Here is a 23,799-nt window from a genome sequence, read left to right as displayed (position 1 = left end):
TCAATAACTCAGGTTGAAGTAAAATAATTGCATTTTTAACATAGTTTTGCATAGTTTTGAGGTTAAAAGTAGGGTAAGTGATATTTTTTTAGTTAATATATATGTATGTATGTATTGTTTGTTTGTGGTTGTTGATGATAGTAATCAATCATTGGCTACGTTTACATGGGCAGTTAAATCCCCTTTTCATTCCGAATAGAAGTTCAATTTCAAACATGTTTGATATAGGTAATATAGCCAGCCTACACACACACACACACACACACACGGTCCCAAGAATATGCTATTATCGCTATAATGTCCATCCTATCCCTTTAAACTTGTATAGGCTATATAGGCCTATTCCAAGTTGCAACCAAAACGTCATGAAACATAACGCCTTTGCAGTTTAATTGCATTGATGAGCAGCTGCAATCAATCTAGTATTAAACACCCAATTTATTCTCTGGTAGCCTACTTTGCCCGGAATATATATATTCCGGGCATATTCCTGACACGTTGTCAGCCTGTAGATCAGCGCTTAGCCTACGAAAAAAAACGAGATGATCACCTTCCCAGCGGAGAAGGGGAGCCGCAGCGGGTGGGAAAAAAAAGACAGTAAACGTATATGCCCGCCCCTATCCAACCACCACCAGCAGCCTCAAAGCTACTGCGGAATGAAATGATGGGATTTTAAAGTATCGTCTTTCGTCTGTAATGTCTGTAGCCTATTGTTGAGACGGTCATATAATGAATGAACTGCCTATATTTTATGTGTCCAACAGATGGTGTAGTTTCACGTAAATTAACATTTACGGCTACATGTCTTATATCACATCTCCTTGTAAACACTCATTCGGAATGACCATTTCCCATATAAACACGCAGCAAAAAACATTAGTTCGGATGTATTTTATTCGTAAGTATTTCTTCGGAATGATCAGCCTGCATATAAACGCGGCCATTGCTATAGAGTGTTAAAATATTTTGTGTTGTTGAGGTCAAAGCACTGTATTCTGATAGTAATCAGTGTTTGTTCAGCTCTGCAGCTATAGGGCTGGATTTTGAAGGTGCGTTTTACCATGTGGTAATACATAAATTGGCCTCGCTCTGCGCACAATCGTATTATGAAAGCCTTATCGTCCCGTGTTGAACGCACACACATATGGAATACGACGTTGCTGAATATTTTAGCATTGTGGGAGTGTCCATATGTTAATTATTTTCGCTTTGCGCAATTTGCTATTAAGCCCCTTGACCTGCGCATAACGATTAGACGTGGGTCTAGGCACCTCATAAACGCAAAAAGAAGAAAAAGCACTGTTTGATTTTACACTTGAGCGGCTCTGGGACGCTGCTGGAGTGTTGCCAAGTCTGTTTATTATAAGCGGCTTCTTTTTCTGTAAAGTTGCTTGTAAATATTGGTAGTCCTAGTTGTGGTTGCTTTTCTTGTTTCTAAAGGTTTCTCCTAATGTTGTTTAAACCAGTGATCCTCACACAGCACATTCCCATGTCAAGGATCCCCAGATGAATGCATTTGCCCAACTAAGGACGGCTAATACAAAAATGTAATTAAAACTTTACTTTTGAAAATAGCAGATCTACCAGCTCACAATGCATCACATTCATTCATTAAAACTATGAACTCTGACTGCAGGCGGATATATAATGATCATTATAACAATGTGCAAGAAAATATTTAAAAAGATGTAAGAACTTTATATTTGTGGACAATCAAAATATGTTTTTTATTTTAATGTGGTGTCATTAAAATTAATCTGGATATAGCAGACTCACTATCTAGAAAATAAAAACATGGCACTTCATTTAAAATAGGTTACAGACCCCTGTTATATGCGCTTATTTTGGGATTATTTTTATAGACCTATTTACTTGTTTCTCTGAGACATGGCAACAGCGTCTTTTTATTGCGTCATTTTATTAAAATGTTGAGATTAGAAACGGCCATAATTCTTTCATTTCTCAACCTTAAAAAAAAACAAAAACATATCCATAATCCGTGGGAAGTTTGCTTTCATATGCTGTATCACACTCGATTCAAGTCTTCTTCAATAAAATGCTACGAGCGAAGACCATACCATCACGGGACCATACCGCATCACGGGCATACGCACCAGGCATTCAACTCATTACTCATTTCAAATATAATATAATTATAATTTAAATTAAAATATAATTTTACTGGTGTTTCTCAATAGAAACAACTTATTTTGAGGCATAAAGGTGACAGCATGCAGTGCAATAGGAATAATTAACCCGGCCAAATGTGACAAAGTCATATGTCATGTCTTCTATGGTGCCAGCCTGAAGAAATGTAATAATAACGATCCCCAAAGTGCGCATTCCGTATGTGACATCAGCTGACTGGTAAAGAAAATAGTACGGACATGTTGATTGGGTAACTCTCAAACACGCCTTAAACACTCCCATGACTAATTCAAGGCCGTTTTGCGCACTCCACGGGGTGTCGAAAGCGCTTCTTAACATGCTTAAAATTGCAATATGACATACCTCACGCCCCCAGCTCATATTACTGTAATAGGTAAAACGCACCTTCAAAATCCAGCCCATATAGTACACAGGAAATAACATTTCGGTTGGTCACCAATTTCAGCCAATCAGGAGAACGTTCATCAGCTTCAATTTTCTAGTGTTCATTTGTTTCATTACTCTCAAATTAGCCCTTCACTGCCTAAGTCCCTCCCCAACCCGTTCTTGTCCAATAGGCACGTTAGCAGCGAGGAGACATGGCAAGCTGTCCTTCTCCCCCATTGAGATGCATGTTAAATGACAGGGATTTCTCCATAAATAATCGATCATTCCAGTAGCAAAAGCTTCAAAATGTATTCTAAATCTAGTCAACCAGGCCTGCAGTAGACTATGCACTGGACAAATGTGCATGACATTATTTCAATGAACTAGAAATATGAGGGGAGAAACGGTATACAACAATCAACTATAATGACCGTCCAAAGGGAGTTTTCATGTTGCACGGTAATACAACAGTGATTAGTATTATTGCCATCACCTGGGTGTCGTGTAACTTTCCCGACGTTAAGCTGTGTGTGTGTGTTCAACAACACAGCCATGCGAAATAACATAGACAGTAGCAATGGTTGCTAAACTATTTGGATTGGCATTGGACTATTGCTTATTTGGGGTGGCGTTTAACGAAGGGCTAATTCCACTTGTTTAACCCGTATCCGAGATCTCACTCCTGATTGGATAAAATTGGTATCCCGACCTGACAATGTACTTAATGTTTACTAAAGAGCTATACACTATAGTAGATAGATATAGATAGCAGTAATTGCTATCAGAATATAGAGCTATTTAACACTTTTTTTAACAAAATAAAATGACTTGCTGCCCATTAAAACCGGGAAAGCATGCGTGTCATTTGTAAAATCTGCCTCAGGTCTTAATGGGTTAATGAGACAACATTCGCCACAAACACCACGTACTTGAGTTTGTGTGCCACTAGACTGGAACTCACTTGTGCTTTGAGACTAATTAATTAGAGCGATAGAGAGGGGTGTGTGTGTGTGTGTGTGTGTGTGTGCTGATTTCTGATCGTCCTTTGTTGACAGAGAGTGAGCGACGTTTGCACTACTTTAGGCCGAATTGAAGTGGACTCGGCCCCTGGAAATATAAACCTCTGGGTTTCCGAGGCTAGTGTGCCACAGAAACACACACACACACTGTAAAGCAAGCGTCCTTGAATAGCTAGAAAGCTGTGCTACAAGTCTGATGTATTATTATTGTTATTTAGTCTCAACAGGTAATGGCGCTACTTGAGACTGTTTTTCTTTCCGCTGGAGACTGGGCAGTCCAATGCGTAGTGTATATTCTTCTTTTTACTGAGACAGAGTAGAGATGGAGCATGCAGAGTTAGGCAGTACATCACACTGGGCAGAGAGAGAGAGAGAGAGAGAGAGAGAGAGAGAAATTGAACCTGTGCCAGAACTAGAGGTGCATGATGAGCTTCCACAGGCCATGGTTGTACTTGTAATACACTGCTGCTGTATTGACCTACTATTTACTGAGGCGGATTCTGCTAAATGCCTTAAGTTCTAAACCATCAGTTTCAAGCCAAGGAGGACCCCCAAAGTATGCATTTGGCCCCCCATCTGAAAATGTTTAATGCCAGGGACCCCCTCCAAATTATTTTCAAAGATTGCAGATATATACCGCGCTCACAGCACGGGATAATACTTTTTTCAGTCAAAAGTGCAATATTTGTCTTTGAAATGTAGTAGACTGTAGAGTGAAAGTCTTATGTATCCAAAAATACAACTGCTCAAGTAAAGTACAGACGCTCAATAAATGTACTTACTTTTTTTACTTTCCCCCACGAGGCATAAACAACAGCTAAGAACGGCTAGTTCTCGTTCAAAAGATAACCAGCGTAGGATTGGCCTCTTAATTATGCCGTGGTCATAGGGATAATGACCATTGGCAAACAGAACATCGGGACCGGGAACATGTACAAGAGCGAGACAAATTAAACTTGCTAGGTTTGCTCTCCACAGCCCACTCGGGCTCAGGTACTTAAACTGTCAATTGGCGGTTTGGTCTGAAAATCTACCTGGCTGATAAAAAAAATAAAAAAAAGATACAAACGCTAATGATCTGCTACTGTGCCTTGTGGTGCAAAAAAAATAAAAACCCAAAACAAAAAGGTCACGTTGGGGATAATAGCTGGATAATGTTAACGGCGTCGCTAAGCTCCATATAGCTCCCACTGGAGGCTCTATTTTATTTAGTATGCTTCATTATTTACGGCTACATGGGCTGCTGCTTACCGCCCGGACCACAAATGGGACTGAATGGGCGTTGAATGAATCAACAACGATACAGAGTCAAATTAAATCCTCTGTCAAATTATTCTCCCGACCGCTGTTCTTTTTTTTCATGAAGCTGAAAATGGTGTTCACGCTGTAGTCCTCGTTGTACTGAACCTGTCCTTGTAGCTGAGCCACATGCACCGTAGCCTCAGTGTTCTGGCCATGTCATAATACAGGGGTTCTCAGGGCCGCGACCCCTGGGGGGGGGGGGGTCGCCGCCAAATTATTTTAAAAAAAATGTTTTTTTGGGGGCAGGGGTCGTGAGACATGGCCAAAGCATTTCAGGGGTCCCCAGCCAAAAGCTTTGAGAACCCCTGTCATAATAGGTGGACATTCCTTGTTCTGGCCACATCACGTCATTGGGCATTAGGGTGAGAATGTGTTGCTCCATGTTGTCGTGAGCTTGTAGATCGTTCGGTCGGTTTGGTGTAGAAGGAAAAAGAAGGCCCCTGAGTTAGTATAGTTGAGCCCTATTTTGAAATCCTCATGCTACGATGTCCCACAGCAAGAATAGCTGATGTACAAGCTGAAAATTCCTGCCCCAAAATGGGGACGCCAGGTTCAAAGTGCTTAAACACATTTTCACACAACCGCAAACTGCAAAAAACGCACCAGCCTGCCCGCTCTGCGCGAGATGAGCAAACGACAAACGCAAAAGGGGAAAGTTTTCACCTCAGGCAGCCGAACAATGACTTCACTAAGATATTCATGACTCATGAAAAATGGAGTCGCTGAGTGTTCTAGGCTTTTTTCTTTCTTTCTTTTTTTTTTTTTGCCCTTTGTCTTCATGTCTTATGGTTTGGTTTTGGCACCCAGGCGTGCCTCTGAGACCCATGCTGGCCCACCCCACCAAAGGAGTCGGAGAGGTGCTGAAGAGGTTCGACGAGGCCACGTTCACCTGCGAGTACAAGTACGACGGCGAGCGGGCACAGGTGTGTTGCGTGGGAGTGCGAGCCGGCGAAGGAGAGCAAATGTTTGTTTGTTTTCTCCACGCCTACGGCTTTACATATATGCCTTGCTGCTGAGTTGTGTATGCATATAGCTTTTGGCTGCTTTATGCACAGTATGTGATATTTAATTTATGCAAGGGATTATGAGCTGGAGTGGTGAGGCTCATGCATGCTATTTTGTGTGTGTGTGAGTGGTGTGGTGTGTGTGTGTGTGATTCTCAACTGAGGATAATGTAAGTGGGCATAATACTTTTCATAATAATAATAATAATTGGCAAATGATTTTATGAATTGATCGATTTGCCTGTCTACTTCCTGATTGGGTTTTTTTTTTCAACCAATGACAAAGCTTCTAGGAACATCTTTGAATGCAGATTGTGGCCGCTAGAGAAAAAAGGGTCATTAAAATGTTGACATATTATTGCTTATAGCTACTTTAATTTATATTAACATTAATATGAAAAAAAGAATAACCTTAAACGATTACTTTTTTTATTGTGTTACGGATAAACTACAGTCTGTTCCATTGACCCAGGCCGGAACACGATCGATTGATCATTAAAATAAGCTATTGATATCCGCAAAACGTTGAGTGAAGCGCTGCGCTGTTGTATTGAGAGGCAGAAGCACAATGCCATGTTGTACCCCCAGGCCTGGCTGGTGGGGTTCAGAGAGGACACGGAGAGAGGGACACCAGGTTTCAGACAGAGAGAGAGAGAGAGAGAGAGAGAGAGAGAGAGAAAGGGAGTAACTGGAACAATATGGAGAGACATGGACAGAGTAACAGGCAGGGAGAGAGGTAGGACATGGAACCAGACAGAGGGAGAGGAGAGCATGTTTAAGCCTGATTTATACATCGCGATGCGGTGCCACCGTGCAACTGGAAATTGTCCCATCTACTCATAGATTGGCAATTTTCAGACTATACATTAAGCATGAGACAGGTGAGGGGGAGGGGGTTGTAGAAAGATGGTTCTGTTACCTCCCCTCTCTCCTCCCCCCTCCATCCCTTTCGGCGGAGTCGTTAATTTTTCTAAAGTCATGCCAATAAGCTTCTGCTCTCTCAATGTAATTCAGTGACTGAGGGAGAGGAAAGGAGGGAGGAATGCAGGCAGACAGACAGTGCCTAAGAGCAGAGAAGAATTTTACAATGTAGGCATTTAGCAGACGCTCTTAATCCAGTGACTTACAGTAGGCAAGAACAACACAAGGTAATAATACATCAAATCCATAGATATGGTCATCTAGGATCATAACAGGTAAACTAAGAAGCTATCATCAGTCTAACAGTAGAATATTATCCGTACATTGAACCATAAACACTATAGAATGCCAGATCAATATCTGTCTACATAACATGCTATCTAAATTACATATTTTTCAGCAGGGGTGAAAGTGGCTTCAAGTTCTTGCCGGAACTCTAAAAATATCTAATGCCTAGAAACTGAGATGTTTAAACAATGGAGACAGACAGACAGACGCACACGACAGGCAGGCAGGCACACACCAATTGGGCGGAGAATGAGTCAGAGCTATACAATGACGTCTGCTTCTGTGTGTGTGTGCGTTACTTGTGTGGGTGCACTGCCCCAGAAAGCCAGCAGGGGTACTCGCAGGCTGCACACAGCAGGTCAAGTTGCAGTATGTGTGTAAAATACACACATGCACTACATGTGTGATATGCTGTGCACATGCCATGATACACAAGTGTCGCCTTTGTGGGTGGAGCTTTGGGAGGAGGAGGGGGGGTCGTATTAGACGCCCACGGCTGCCTGGCTCAATGCATTATTCACACGCCTCTTAAAAGGATGCGTCCAAAATTCACACAGGTCTCCTAAGGGGCTGTAGGGGAGCTTCATCAACAATGCGCGTCTGAACCGACGCCTCTGAAATGATATTGGTTAATTAAACACCCTCCCCCCCCCTCCCCTCCCCTCCTCTCCTGTCTCCTCTCCCTGATTCTCCCCTCCTCTCCTCCTAACCCCTGCCCTCCTCTCCTCCCCCTCTCTTCCCACCTCTCCTCTCTCCTCCTAACCCCTCCCCCTCCTCCTCTCCCCTGGCAATAGATCCACATACTGGAGAGCGGAGAGGTGCGAATCTTCAGCCGTAACCAAGAGGACAACACCAGCAAGTATCCAGATATCATCTCCCGAATCCCCAAGGTACACCGCTGAAAGTCACTGCACACACGCACACGCGCGCGTGCGCACATGCACACAGGCGTACGTTTGTAGTACTATACTTATGAGGACGTCACATTGTTAGTACAGTGTTGAAGATTGCTGGAAAATGGCAGTACGACACGCTGCCACCTCAAAATGGTCCTTTCCATGTGTAAACCTGACTCTAAAAAATTTGTTTTAACAATAAAACAACCTTTCTTTTCTTGTGGGAACCAGGAAAATGGTCCTTAGCTATGTCTATTTATCACATTTTACTATACTACATAATTGCGACAGTAGGTCGCAGATTACTATGAAAACCTGCAAACATGGAGAAGACTGGATCATCACCTAGATCTGAATATATGGAGCCGGCCAGCAACTCTACATCTGACCTCAAACCCTTAGATCACCTATATGGAGCTGACCTGTTCTGACATTCTATATGTTGATCCCTCCCCACCCGTCCTTTGTCTTTGATCGTGTTATGTACATTGGCTATCTTTAATTTCTATGAGCTACAGTACATGCTACAATCTTCTTGAAATGTATTATTTGACAACATATTAAAACTAGAACTGCACTCTGTCGAGTGCATACTTGCTTGTTGCACACTAGTAGGCCAACTAGTGCGCAAGCAGAGCGTGCAAGTACTTTCGACCGCTACAAACTGTCAACCAATTACATATACCGTACATGTAATTTGTAAGTTGATTAGCGGTATAGAGCGCCGCAGTCCTTCCCCCTTTCAGAAAAACGAGTGGCCCAGGAAATGAAAACCCAATGCATTCTCCCATCTTATTTAATTTATTTAAAGACTGTTACGCCGCGGACAAAGCCAACTCGGATCGTGACAAATCATGACAATGAACACAATGTTTTGGGCCGATCAAATAATTTATAAGACGAAAAACAAAACAAATAGTGTTGTCTCCTGACTTTCTTTTCTTCTTTATAATGATTTGATCGGCCCAAAACATTGTGTTTTCTAATCTGTGGGATGTACAGTATGTGTCTCTGATGTCTTGGTACAATGGGCAGATGGTTAGGAAGTGTAGCTCGGTTTCCACTTCATTTTGTGTGCAATGGGTGCATAGTCTGTCTTCTCTCGGGATACAGGTCTGCCTATGACGGCCTTTCTCGATCACAAGACTGTGCTCACTGAGTCTGTACCTAGTTAAGATTTCTCTTTGTTTCGGGTCGGTCACGGTGCTCAGGTATTCTCAGGTTTTAATTGGGATGTCTATTTTGATAGATGGCATAGAATGCCATTCTTGCCTTGTCTCTCAGGTCCTTTACAGCTTGGTTGTAGTTCCCTGTGCTGCTTTGTTGTTAGTGTACATTGATTTTATGATGTCATAGGTTTTCCCCCCAATGCCACTTTCCAACAGTTTGTACATCAGACCCTCATGCCAAATTGAATCGCTTTTTTGAAGTCTACAAAGCAGGATAATAATTAGCTTGTGTTTGTTTATTTGGTTGTCAATTAGGGTGTAGAGAGTGTAAATGTGGTCTGTTGTGCGATATTTTGGTAGAAAGCCAATTTGTTCAGGACATTGCTTTCTGTGAGGACATCTAGAATTCTGTGGTTGAGGATCACTTCATACCTCTCTCTCTCTCTCACTCACTGTATCTCTCTCTCTCTCTCTGTATCTCTGCCTCTCTGTCATATCACTTCATACCTCTATTTCTCACTTCATACCTCTCTTTCTCACTTAATGCCTCTCTCTCTCCCACACGTCTCTTCAGGGCGGCATCTGAAGTTTTTTTCTTTCTTCTACCTGAAAGGAGGCCTTAAAAAAGAACTATCACTTTGTTGTTGGTGACTTCACTATAATGGCCTGCATCTCTCTGTCGTCTTCTTTCTCTCTCCTTCCACTAGACTCTCTCACACTCTCATTTCTCTTGGTGTCGTTCCTTGTCTCCTCCTCCCCATTTCATCTGCTTACCCAGCCCATCCATCCATCTCTCTCTCTCTCTCTCTCTCTCTCTCTCTCTCTCTGCGAACTAAGTAACTAAGTACATTTACTCAATGTAATACTGGCATACAAGCTCGCAATGCGTCACATCACGAGTCACGACGCATTGTCAGCTTGTAGCTATTTTCAAAGGATTTTTTTTATACATTTGAAAGCTTCAAATGAGACATTCTGCATGAGTACATTTTGATCCCAATACTTTTGTAGTTTTACTAGAGTACATTTTGAACTCCGGACTTTCACTTGTAACGGAGTAGATTCTATATTGGCGTATTGATACTTTTACTGAAGTAAAACAAGTACTTTTTTCTCCGCCAGTTGAAGAAGGACTCGGTGGTGTCCTGTGTGCTGGACGCTGAGGCGGTGGCCTGGGACCCCGAGAAGAAACAGATCCTTCCCTTCCAGGTCCTCACCACCAGGAAGAGAAAGGTAAGCATGACGAGAGGTTTATCCCATAGATATTTAAAAAATCAAACCCGTGTGAAGTGAGGGGCGCCAATGTTCCTATGATTAGGTGATGTAATGATGATGTAAATCAAACGGTGTCAAAACTAACTTTTTATTTTTTATTTTATTATTTTTAATATTATTTTTATATTTTATTTATTTTTAATGCCAGAAAGACTGACTGGTTTATATCACGATTGTGGTATCGAATCGCAACAATCGTTGAAGCGCAATATAATTAAGAATGAAATTATTATAAATCGAATTGGCGCCCTAGGTATCGATATCGTATCAAATCTCGGGGTAGGTGAATTGTCCCACCCCTAGGGAAGTGTGCTTCACTTCCTCCACACAGCTGATTCATATCACTTACAGTAACAAGAACCATGTAATCCAGAGATTCAGCCTTATAGGGTTTGTTTCTAAAGTGTAGCAGTTAGCAGTTAACAGTAGTTAGTTACTTGTGCTTGCTTCCTAATGTTGCTTAAACCAGTGGTTCACACATTTATTATTATTATTATTATTATTATTATTATTCTGCAGAGGTAAGCCTCGACTATAGACCACTATCTGATTCCAAATGATTTGAGCTTCTAACACCTCCAACACTCTCTCTGGTGGGTTTATAACTGGCAATGTGATGTCACAGCGTCATTCTGCCAAATTAGGTGCTTTCATGCTGGGCGTTCCTTTGTAAGTTATGTTATTATCAAAATTGTAGTGATTTGCCAGTTATTTGCATGGGGACACACTTCCTCTATCCTCATGGGCCACCAAGCTCACAACGCAAGCTGACGGATCAGCTACTTCCGGTCCTGCAAGATTAGTTTTTCTCTAGGATTTCCCTTTTTATTTTTCTTCTTTTTATTTTAGTGCCTCTGCATCACGCCTACACAGTAACACGTCAAGTGTTCATGTAAGTGTTAACAAAACCTCTCGGGTCTAGTCTCGGAGTTGAATTAACACTTGCATTCCGTTAGGTACTTTTAATTTTATTGTTACTTTATGTTTGGAGAGGTTAGGTGAGACACCAGGACGCATTAATTTACACATGGGTGTCGCAATCTGTCCCATGCTGAAAATATCAGATCAACAAGGTTGCGGCTGCTATATTGGGCGCGTGACAAGCCGCTGTTGTCAGACAAAGTTTTAAATCAGGCTCACGCTGGGAGGAGTAGATGTTTGTTCAGTTCATATTGCTTCTGAAGGTTTCTTTTATACCTCTGGAAGTTGTCTTTTAGTTTCAAAAGTCCCAAATAAAGCAATGCATGGCACTCTTCCAAAAAAGGTTAAAAAGCTTGTAAAATAAATGCATTTCCTTTTATGGTGTTTATATAATGCTTTTCTTTCCTGTGAAATAAAAATAAACTTGGGACAAGAAAAGGTAGTTCATCAGTGGAACATTTTAACAAACGAGCCAACATGTGTGGGTCTCATAAGGCCTTCTCCAGGGCATCGCATGTTTTGAAGAAGTCTTTTATATTTATAAAGCTTTTCATCCTTTTTGAAGAGTTTCCTCGGTTTTGTTGTTGTTGTGGTGCATTTCCCTTTTTCCTCCTTTTCTTTTTGACCAAAGAGCCTCCAACTTCAGCTTCACTAGACCAGGGGTTCTCAACCTGGGGGTCGAGACCTCTCGGGTCGCCAAATTATTTTGGGGGGGTCCCCAGATTATAAAAAATAGAGGAAAAGGTTTTTGGGGTTTTTTATTTGCAACTGAATGGCTGGAAAATGGAAAATAAGAGTTTATAGTACACATAGTACATTTTCTTTTCTTAATGATTATTTTTCAGTATTTATTTATGATGTATGGTTCCAGTTTGTTTTTGTTTTTGTTGCGAAACCACACACACACACACACACACACACACACACACACACACACACACACACACGTCCCACTCATTTCTAACTGCTATTCTACCCGCTTTTGTTGCGCCGTCTGCACAACGCGCACAAAGCGGGATAAATGTGTGAAGAGGAACAATAATATTGTTCCTCATAGCCCGCATATTATGCGGGCTATAGAAGGGCAGGCGGGGTGTGGGGGGGTTGAAGATGAATGGTTGTAAATCAAAGCAGGGTTTTATTTATTTTGTGTACCAATTCCCACCCAAGGTTGTTTGTGAATTAAACGCACACATTTGCATATCGTCTCTTGTCGGGGGGGGGGAAACCTCATACTGTGTGTCCAAAACTGTTCCTTTTCACGATTCAAATTCAAAAGCCGTAAAGATCGACAAGCATTTTGACGCTTTTGTGTGACGCTGTAGTATGACGAAGTAGGGCGTTCATTTACGGGAAAAACAATTTTTGAAAAACAATTTTTGAATTTGGTCTAGAGATGAGATGTGCCCAACAGCAACGGTATTATAGCAAAAGGGAGATACTTGCGTGTGCGACTGTGCACTTTTAACAGGCAATCGTGTGTGTGATGTGTTATCCTGTGCATGTCAATGCGTGTGGCTGTGCGTGCACTCACATGCACATCTCCCCCTCTGTCCCCACAGGACGTGGACGCCTCTGAGATCAAAGTCCAAGTGTGCGTGTACGCCTTCGACGTGCTCTATCTCAACGGAGAGGTGAGAGAGCTCTTCTTCCCTTCTGGCAGCCGTGAAAATGTTACCACGCCAATTACACCTGCTGACGTGCCCCAGCTGTGTGTGTGTGTGTGTGTGTGTGTGTGTGTATGTATGGGCTTGCTTGCCCACTCCTCTCCCTGCCTTGATACTAAACAACACACGTGAATGCCAATGAAGCCACGACTCACGGCCCCTAACTAGATAACGATTATGACGGCCATTGTCATTCCAGAGAGAGAGGGGGGGGGGGGGCGTGTGTGTTCATAATGATTGCAGTGCTCCAAGCTATGACTAGGAAATGATTGTGATGATGATATGCAATCTTGTGTGTGTGTGTGTGTGTGTGTGTGTGTGTGTGCAGTCACTGGTGCGTGAGCCTCTGTCGCGGCGCAGGGCTCTGCTCAGAGAGAGCTTCAACGAGGTGGAAGGAGAGTTTGTATTCGCCCGCTATATCGACTCAGACAACACAGACGCCATCGGCGAGTTCCTGGAGCAGTCTGTACGAGGTGTGTGTTCACAGATCTGTGTGTGTGTGTGTGTGTGTGTGTGTGTGTGTGTGTGTTCACTGTGCTGTCATTTATGTATGTGCCCTGAATTTGTCTGGGAGTTGTGAAACTTTGTGTGTGTGTGCGTGTGACAAAATTGAGTACTTTGCCTGCTTGTATAATTTGATGTGAGCGATTAATAATAATAATAATAATAAATTAGATTTATATATAGGTTTGATACAAACATTTGTTTGTGCTAAAAAAAATGCTTCATCTAAAAAGCTTTAGTTTGTTCAGTTTGCTGCCAGATAGGCGGGGGGGGGGGGGGGTTCTGTGTGTGTGTGTGTGTGTGTGTGTGTCAGTCAAAAATGTCCCAACGTGTATCATGAAAGATAATCTCTTCATTTCCTCTGCTTCACCAAGGGTCATGTTTTTCTGCTTAACATCAATGTGTGTGTGTGTGTGTGTGTGTGTAGACTCGTGTGAAGGCCTGATGGTTAAGACCCTGGAGAAGGACGCCACCTATGAAATTGCCAAGCGGTCTCACAACTGGCTCAAGGTGAGAGGAGTCATGCCTGTGCCAACGGCAATATTCCACATCACACTCCTTTAAGCATTGCACACATGCCTACATGCGCACGTGGCCAAGCATACACAAACACTCTCCCGCAACAACCAACACTCAGACATTTCTCGTAAACATGCATGCACGCACGCACACACACACACACATGCAAGGCCTTGACTATGGCATTGACTTACAAAGTAACTTCACACCTGTGTGAAGTGAGTGGTGCAACTCCGTGTGGGGGTTCCCGGAACTTCCAGAACCACAGGGACGAGCCCAGGGTGCCGGCCCGGTTCCCGGCGAGCCGTCCCTTGTCCGAAACAGTCGAGAAATGAAACAGTGGAGAAATGAGTTACCGTGTGGGGGTCCCCGGGGTGTCTCTGGAACATCCAGACCCCCAGGAACGCGGCCAGGGGGCCGGTTCCGGTGAGCCGCCCGTGTCCAAACGGTTGAGAAATGACAGTTACCGTGTGGGGGTCCCTCTACTGTCACACGCAAAATCATCATATGTGACTACATTTGACTGAGGCACTGCCATTGGACTTTTTTGAATTTTCGTTTTTTCATGTCATAAGAAAGCAGGGAATCATAGCTTCAAATTTACATATTGGTTGTTCAGTTTGACCCACAAGTTTTGGAGATATGGCTTATAGAGTAATGGCTTGCAGAAAACAAGCGAGTTGAGAAAACGGGCTTCTGCGGTCTCTAACATTAGACCTAGCTACGTGTTTAAACATTTATTTCATATTTACGTCGATTTCAGCTCTGACACTTATTGCAGACATGCTGTAGTATTTGTCTGCCTTGACTTTTGGTGAAAAGCTGGAATTAGCATAATGGCAGGCTCTCAGTCAAATCTGGTCACATATATACTGTGTGTCTGTGTGTATTAGCACACAGTATTAACTCACTCAGTGCCACAGGACGCCTTTGGACGCCTCCCCTTTAACAGTGACACTTGAAAACCAACCAAACGCTATTTTCGTGCTCGGACACAGCAGTGGTTGCACCACTCAAAAATGTGGAGATAAGAGATTTGTGCCAATGGGCGTCTGGTTATTCATTAGATGGTGTATGGCAGCCGCCGGCAGCAGCAAGGAGTTGAAGTCAGATCCTCAATAGTAGGTACAGTACAGTAGTCCACCTCTCTCTGGTTTCTACTTGATGTTTTTTCAGTGAGCGGTTAGCTTGTGTTTTCTCCAGACATCATTATATGGCTGAGAGAACATCTCTCCGGTATCTCCATGCCTCACAGCTCTAACAGGCAAAGGGGGGGTGGGTTATTTTTGTCTTTTTTCCAAGGGCTACAAGGGGGCGCTCTGCGGGCCGCCAGTTGAATACCCCTGGTTTAAAGCCTCTTATTATATGGCAGGTGCAGCAGACGACGAACGTTTCAATATTACGTCTTCATCAGAAACGGAGTCGGAGGAGTTTGTGTTCCATCTGATGTGGATGGAATACTGAAATGTTAGTCTGCATCTGCCATTAAAATGCTTTTAACTGCCCGTCTGCTCCAGTAGTTTTTTTTACTGGATGTGTGACAGTGAATCTGTTTTCTGAAAACTGTTCACTTTCTTCCACCATGCCGATTTAGCCATTTAACTTTAACATTAAAATCGGGATATTTAGATTGTAGTGTTGTAGGCTATTCAAAAATCTACAAGCTCATAGTGCCGTGCTGCGAACTTGTACATCTGCTACTTTTGAAAAATTGAAAGATCACGGACAAGACGAATCTTATCTTCTGGGCGGTCCCTGGCACCAAACAAAATAGCAATTTGCAATCTGCATGGTGCACCTGGCTCTTACAGTGAATAAGGAAACGACACTGGTTGGTTTAATGAATTCATTGGTGTACGCCCCAAAACACACCCACCACTAATTCAGAGACTAAATACGACCCCTTTTGGCCCAGATTATGCAGCTGGATCGCCAGAGGTAATTAGGCGTTTTGCTGCGGCTGCCCCGAGGCTCTGGAATATCCTGCCGCTTATACACCTCCTCCCAGTCCTCGACACTTTTTAAATCGTTAATGAAGACATTTTTTCTTTTCTCTGGCCTTTTGAGCACACAGCTGAAACCGGCACCCCAAGACCACCACCTCGCTGTTTTTCTGGCGTGTTTATTTTAATTTGTTGTATTTTAAATGTGCTGTAGTATGTGCGACAAGCCAGCTTTCTTACCATAATCTGATGTTATATCCAAGAACGAGTGGTAGAGGTGAAAGATTGCATAACTTCATCCCCAGCCCACCGCCACTCCGACCGTACGCTATGGGTTTATCGGTCAGAGCTGCGGTGGGCTCGGCAGGGAGTTATGTTATTTTTAACCTGTACCATAAATAAATATTGAGTTGAGTTGATCGTTTTAACCGGCAGAAGTTGGACTCAGAGCATGCACCGTAGATCCTTTTAAATGGGGCCCACAGTAGTGTTTTGCGCACCGGTGAACAACACGTACTCGCATGTACATGGACTTGCATGTAAAACACGCACGAGCGCACGCAAGCGGTGCCGGTGGGAAAAATCATTTCCCTTTTCCCTAAAGTGTGACAGGATCACAGCGAGTTTTGAGAATCTCATCAGGCGCTCATGTTACTTTCCAGGCGTGCCGAACAACAATAGCTACCTTCAGAGTGGTTGAATGCCTGACATGTTGTCTACAGGAGTGGAGACAAAGTCATGAAATGGAGCCAAATTTGATCAGCAATTGGAAAGAAGCTGGTAGCAATATGTCACGATTTCCACCCGTTTTGCCTCTCTCTCTAGATCTAACACACAGTCATATACCAGATCTCACGCCGTTTATGACACAAGTACACACACACACACACACACACACACACACACACACACACACACACACACACACACACACACGTTTGTATTACTGTACTTGTGAGCACATCATGGCTTTGCACTTTTTTAATGCTATATATGGAGTGTGTCTTGAGTGTACAGGGTTTGATGAGGTCAGATCAACATATGGAATGTCAGAACAGGTCGGCTCCATATATGGACGTTTAATTGTGGCAGTGGGGGCGGTGTCTTGAGTGTACAGAGTTTGATGAGGTCTGGCCATATATGGAACGTGTCTTGAGTGTACAGGGTTAGATCAGGTCAGTTCAACATAATATGGAATGTCATAACGGGTCCAGAGATCTAAGGGTGGCAGCGGGGGCAGTGTCTTGAGTGTACAGGGTTTGATGAGGGCCCAGGTTTCAGGCCTGTTGAGAACTGCCGTACACGGCTGCACTGATAACTTTGGGGCGGGCCAGTCTAGAGTTTGAATGGACAGGTATCAGTCAAAAGGGAGACATCGAAGAGGATGGGTGGGTGGGGTGGGATAAACATATGGAATGTCAGGTCAGCTCCATATATGGAGATCTAAGGGTTTTAGGTTTGTGATCAGATGTAGAGTTACTGGGCGGCTCCATATATGCAGATCTAGGTGATGATCCAGTCTTTTCCATGTATGGCTATCCAGGGTTTGATGAGGTCAGTGTTGTGATCTTCACATATGGAGACGGCCATATATGGAGCGTGTCACGAGGTGTGATGGACTGACTGCCATATATGGTAGCGTGATGTCACAAGGCGTCACGGACCGACGGCCATATATGGTGGCGTGACCAGACTCTATTAAATGGGGGTCAGTAGCCTATGCATGTCAAACTGGGCATCCTTTTCAAATGGGGTCTTGCCCATTTGAAAAATAGTTTTCAGGGCAAGACCTCGACCTCGCGCGTGCGTGCTACGGACTCGGCCCCCAGCCTGGTACCCTAGTCAAAATATGGCCCTTGAGGAAAATTAATTGGGGAACCCTGATGTAGTAATACATACATGAGTCTACATGTATTTGCATGCACACTCTCACTCTATGCCTCTGACACACACACACACACACACTAACCTGAGATGTCCTTCCCTGTCTCTCACCAACTCCCTCGTAATCTCTCTCCGTCTGTCTGTCACCCCCCTCCCTCCCTCCCTGTGTGTGTGTGTGTGTGTGTCATCCAGTTGAAGAAGGACTACCTGGAGGGCGTGGGGGACACCATGGACCTGTGTGTGATCGGAGCCTACCTGGGGAAGGGCAGGAGGACGGGGACCTACGGAGGCTTCCTACTGGCCTGCTATGACGAGGACAACGAAGAGTTCCAGTCCATCTGCAAGGTGTGTGTGCTTGTCTGCATTTATATTAGGTGTGTGTGTGTGTGTGTGTGTGTGTGTGTCCATTTCAACTCTGCAGCCCTGTAATTGGGAAAAACACATTGCTACGTATATGTCAATCTGCGATTTCCGCTGTTTTCGTACAACAACGTTTTAAAGTATCAGGCTCAAGGGGTTATGCTTGTCTGTGTGCGAGAGCTAGAATCGCCTCAAAATGTGTATCTACGGTATATATCTGCTGTCGGATGGAAACCTCATTTGTCCAAAACTGTTACTTTTCAGGATTCAAATTAAAAAAACGTAGCGGTAGCAGATCTGCAAGCTCAAAACGTGTCGCCTCGCGCCATCTGCTTCTTTTGTGTGAAGCTGTGATGTGATCAAGTAGGACACTAATTTACGAGGGGGAAAAAAACACACAAAAAGTTACAATATGGAAAAAAGAGGGTTCTGCCCGACAGCGACTGTATAAACAAGCGTAACTTTGGGTGCATGTCTATGAATACATACCCTTTAGCGTTCAGTAAAGCTTTGTCTTCAGGGTGCCTGGGTTTTGCAATTACACAAGAGAGGAGTGTGAACAGCATTGATAAGACTTCAATCATCCTCTCCATCGTCCATTTCTTCCCCTTTTCTGTTTGAACCTGGACGAAGTTTTGCTGAGCGTGCACGTTCTCTCTCTCATTTCCACCTGGATGCTGCCCAGTGAGTCCAGTCTGCTGCCGTTGGCTGTGGAGGAGCTTACTGGAGCCATCGGGGGTTAAGGCCTGCTGCAATCCGTTTGCTTTACTGTACTGAATACGTTATTTTAAACCCGAAAGACTCTGATGTTGAGTTCTAAATAATCCACCACAACGGCCACCGGACCCCGCTAGCTTTTTTTCCTTTTACTATTTCACTGCAACTTTTCTTACTTTGCATCCCGGCTAGGAATTGAATGTCCTTCATCAGGGGCACATAGGAGGTAGTTTCGGTCGGTTTCACAGCAGGCTGTTATGTTTTATTCATTTATTTATCTATCTGAGCCTTCATTGTTACGTTTGTACACCTATTGTGCTAAGGACGTGTATAGGCATCTTTAGGTCCTTTTAATGATGTAAAACGGGATCGCTGTAATGCTTGGCCATGCCTTCTTCAGCACTCCTAGACATGTTTCGTACATGTGCACTGCCATTCACTTCCTTGTTTACGGCCCGACTGAACTGTCTCTTCTCTCTAAATCTACGGTGCGCTCCATGGTTTTGATCAAAACGGCAATTATTCCTTATTTCTGACATAACCAAGCATCTCGTTTGGAATATAAACGCTTCTAAAGAGAGAGGAGATGTGACAGCGCGAGGTAGTAACGGAAGATTATGACTCCCGGGTTTGGGGGGTAATGGAAGGCGGGGTTTTTCAGAGTAAAAATATCTGCTCAATCTGCTTGGCACTATATCGGCATTATTTTTGAAAAATTCTGGTGCATTCAAGGTGTTAAAAATGATCATCTATGTGTTTTGGATTAGACACACACTACATGAGAAGAAGGGATAAAGATAGGATCACAATGAAAGAGAGTATTTGACATGCATCACACATATCTCGGCAAAATCTCTAGGGTTTAAAGACGTGACAGAAAACAAAAAAAAGGCTCACAACTTTAAGATCTCAGAACCTGTCAGTGCCTCCTCGCTTCCAAATAGAAAGTAGAGTTTGTCAAGTAAAATTCCAATTTCAGTTTGATACTTTTGAATTTGAAGCCTGAAAAGTTACAGTTTTGGACATTTGAGGTTTCACCCGACAGAGACTGTCCAAATTTGTGGAAGCTATCGGTTCAGTCAGAGCCCCTTGACTTCCATTATAAAATGAAAGTTACATATCTCAAAAAGTACGAAACGTGTTCATCTGGTCCAGTGGTTGCGAGATTAAATCCAGACAGACAGACGGACAGACACACACACACACACACACACACACGCACACCCACACACACTCTCATAGACAGCCAGTCTCCTGCAGAGTCACGCTGTAAAAAGAAAAAAGCACTGCCACGGCTGTCTGCCTCGCAGGTTCCTGCCTGGCCCTAGGCCTCGGTGATCTTGCACAGCAAGAATCACCAAGGTTTTATTTGTTACGACTGGTAAAGGTACGAGGCAAGCACCAGCTCAATGCAAGTATGTGAGGTTGAGGTCTACCGAACAACAGCATGACTATAACAATCTTATCTATAAATGCACCACGTCTCTAATAATATAAGAATAAAAGGACACAGAGACACAGATACAGAAATCTCCATATATGGTCATAAAAGGGACACAGACAAATGGGTGGAACAGGTATATTGCATAGCCAGGTGGGGCATGGATCTCCAACTTCCATTGTTACCGACTCTGCGCTCTACAGCCGGGCACCGATCTAGTTTAAAAAATCACACCCGTGTGAAGTGAGGAGTAATAATATATTAAAGTCTAACTCATGTTGATTAGGTGATGTAATGGTTATGTAAAACCAACGGTGCCAACACAAACATTAAATGCCATTAACCCATTTAGAGCGTAAAAGTCAACGTGTGGAAACGTCATAACTATTCCAACCGACAGATTGCTAGGACGTGTACACGCGTCCATTTTCATTGATATCAAACAAGAGAATAATATTCAGATAATCTTCTGCACCATACTCCTTGCTCTTCGCACATGAGCTCTCCGTGGTTTTGACCAGATGGATATACTAAGCTCTTAATTTCTGACTTCAACATGCCTCTCGTTCAAAATATGAACGTGAGGGATTATTCAGCGACTTTATCGTAATGATAGCGAGGTAAGCAAGCAAAAATATTTCTCCTGTTTCTTTGTCCGGAACGGAAGGGGGGGGCTTACAGAGTAAAAGTGGCCATATCTGCATGGCACCCCGAGCTGTTATTTTGAAAGAAATCCCAGCGCTGATTGTGTTAACAATAAAGAGACAATATGACGTAATGAGGGACAATATGACGTAATGAGGGACAATGACGTAAATATTCCCTTCATTGTCAATGGCGTTTTTAAAACAAACATTGAACTAAAAACGAACTGTATAGGAGGGGCTAGCACCCCTCAAAACTATGAGAAAAGAAGAAACCTTGCCAATAAAACATGTAACAACAGTAACAGTTACCTTGTATTGTAATGTAGCAGTAGTGGTAATATCAACGTAATATTAAAAAGAGAAAAAATGCAAATAACGCATGACTGTTCAACATAACGTTAAAAATGAGGCAAGACCATGTGTACCAATACCTTGAATTATATACATTGTGTGATGTTGGGTTAATCAATATACTATAGCAATGACTATAGTTCCTAGTGGTAACCCACTTTATTTTCCTATTCTGTTTTCTTTCTTTTCCTTGTTTGTTTGTGTTTTCTCCTCCTCTCTCTCTCTCTCTCTCTCTCTCATATATTCCGCCTACTGTCCGTGTCCACGTCCTTGTTCATGACTGAGCCGGCCCGGCAGGTATCCAGCAGGGGCGTAAGGGCTCTCCCTCCCTACGGTACCCTCTGCTGAACGTAGGACTGGCAGGCCTTGTTTCCATGCCAGACAGTGATGCAACCGGCTGCCAGGAAGCTCTGGCTGCTGTAGCTAGCAGCACAGTGGAAGGGCATTTCTGTGACACCTTGAATGTACTTAGCTGTCTAAAGGTATCCTCGCCTTCTTTGGCACAGACTCTGTGTGCATTCTCCAGGTCAGGTCCTCCGTGGTGTGCACAGCCAGCTACTTGAGGCTGCTCGCTCTCACTGCACCGCTGCCCCCTCAATCCAGAGTGGCGCCGGCACTCTGCAGCCCACCATTATGTCCTACGTCTTTATTCTCCAATCTTCAAGTAAATGCACTTTACTTTGACTTTCTTGGCACGGCTGCAACAGATTTTCCACCTACAGTAGGTAGTGTAGGGTCTCTCGTCATGGTTTGAGATTTGAAGGCCCACCACAGCACGAATACTGGACAACTCACCCCGGTGCTTGCCCGTTTTTTTCCTCCCGGAACTTTCACCAGTGAATTATGCTATTGGCTGTTTGTATTCTTTTTGGAAAAATATAAAAAGATACTCCTGTGGAAAGGCTATATTATTTTACTTATATTGACCCTATAAACAATTTAGTATTATTTAGTATATGTAAGGTTTTGCCCACTCAAATGGTACCTCGTCAGATAATCCCCACATACTGTATCTCCATATATCTAACAACTTCTGTGAACAGACTTCACTGTAGTAGCTTTTCATAAATTATATTTGTACTTCATGAAAGTTTATATTTAGAGAAATTCAAAGTCCAGCCGTCTGCTGTCCAGCCTCTCCCACCCCTCACTGGGGAAAATTCTGGGAGGAAAACAGAAACGGGCTGAGTCGTCTTGTTACCCACAGCACTGTGTTGTCAGCAAACATGACATTGATTTTGGAGCCGTTTCTCGCCATACAGTCATCATGGGTGTACTGCAAGTAGCAGAAGACTCTGAGTCTGTGTGTGTGTGTGTGTGTGTGTGTGTGTGTGTTTGAGGTGTGACTGCCCACCCCACTACCTGTGGTCTGGCTCAGTTAGGAAGTCCATGACAGGCATTTAAAGCCGGGTTCAGACCCAGATCGTTTGCTAGCCAGCCTTGGTCAGTGCTATGGCGTTGAAGGCCAAGCCGTTAACAGCCTGGAGTTAACCTCACCTTGTTGTTTTGATGTTTGACGGTTACGTGCGGTACCTGGCTGGGAGACGGCATCATCAGACTGTGTTATTGCAGCATCGTCCACAAGAACACAGTTCTGCTCATCTCCTCCCGATTCGGGGTTTAGCCAGGCTTTCCACACAGCCTGTAGACGGCCGCTGCACTAAATGGAGTCGCACAAAGTCGATTCAAATAATTGGATTAAGCCGAAATGAGCTGAAAACCTTTCACTCCTAGCAATCCAAAAATCCACGTTCAGAAATCCGACATGATCTGCTGGGCATCGGAGTGCTGAGCAGCTGTGTCTGCTTGTCATCTTGGAAGAAAAACTACCGACCACAAGTGAACGCTTTACCGCTCCCCAATGGTTTGATTATTTCTCTTTTGCTTCGTGTCAAGGAAAAGATCATTGTTTTCCGATGTTTATAACGGCACAGCTGAGCTTACTCAGAAAGAATATCCATTCTATCTACCAATAAGTCGGTTCATAACCCAGGCTTTTATTTAAACCAGAATGAATTTTACCTAACCTTAATCAAAATGAGGCCATCGAGTAAGATGTAAATGGGAATCATTAATTTGATCTCGCACCAGAAGAGTGTGTTCTCGGCACCAACTCTATGGTGCAGAGAAAGAATGAGGGAGAGGTCTGTGGTCTTGAAATGGTGTTTATGGCATATGACGTTGTTTTATTAGTTTATAATGTGTATTGTGTACGTATGTGTTTTGCCCTGTTATGGACATAACTTATTCTGTTTGAAATGCCAGTGTTGTTTGGAACCACACACACACACACATGCACTACAGTCTCCGGTCTGTGTGAGGTAGAAAAGGAAGGCCGCTATTTCCTTCCTAAATGGTCTTGTCGGGTTGAAATGTGCAAAACTGTCACTTTTCAGGCTTCAAATTAAAAAAGGCAAAAGCAGCAGCAGATCGACA

At 43.5% G+C, this 23,799-nt stretch overlaps 1 protein-coding gene across 2 annotated transcripts in view; it reads left to right on the top strand.

The window, feature by feature from the left end:
* The window catches only part of lig1 (ligase I, DNA, ATP-dependent), a 72,749-nt gene that overhangs the window by 31,632 nt on the left and 17,318 nt on the right, over positions 1 to 23,799 (top strand). For both annotated transcript variants that reach the window (XM_080777621.1, XM_080777620.1), the window contains 7 exons: positions 5,664 to 5,779; positions 7,864 to 7,959; positions 10,257 to 10,367; positions 12,893 to 12,964; positions 13,326 to 13,470; positions 13,929 to 14,011; positions 18,040 to 18,192. In XM_080777621.1, the coding sequence (XP_080633747.1) occupies positions 5,664 to 5,779; positions 7,864 to 7,959; positions 10,257 to 10,367; positions 12,893 to 12,964; positions 13,326 to 13,470; positions 13,929 to 14,011; positions 18,040 to 18,192 (776 nt within the window). The remainder of the gene's footprint in view (positions 1 to 5,663; positions 5,780 to 7,863; positions 7,960 to 10,256; positions 10,368 to 12,892; positions 12,965 to 13,325; positions 13,471 to 13,928; positions 14,012 to 18,039; positions 18,193 to 23,799) is intronic.

The sequence above is a fragment of the Protomyctophum bolini genome (assembly GCF_963924005.1).
Source record: "Protomyctophum bolini genome assembly, chromosome: 12".
In the NCBI taxonomy this organism is placed as follows: Eukaryota; Metazoa; Chordata; class Actinopteri; order Myctophiformes; family Myctophidae; genus Protomyctophum; species Protomyctophum bolini.
This window is presented reverse-complemented; position numbering and strand designations above follow the sequence as displayed.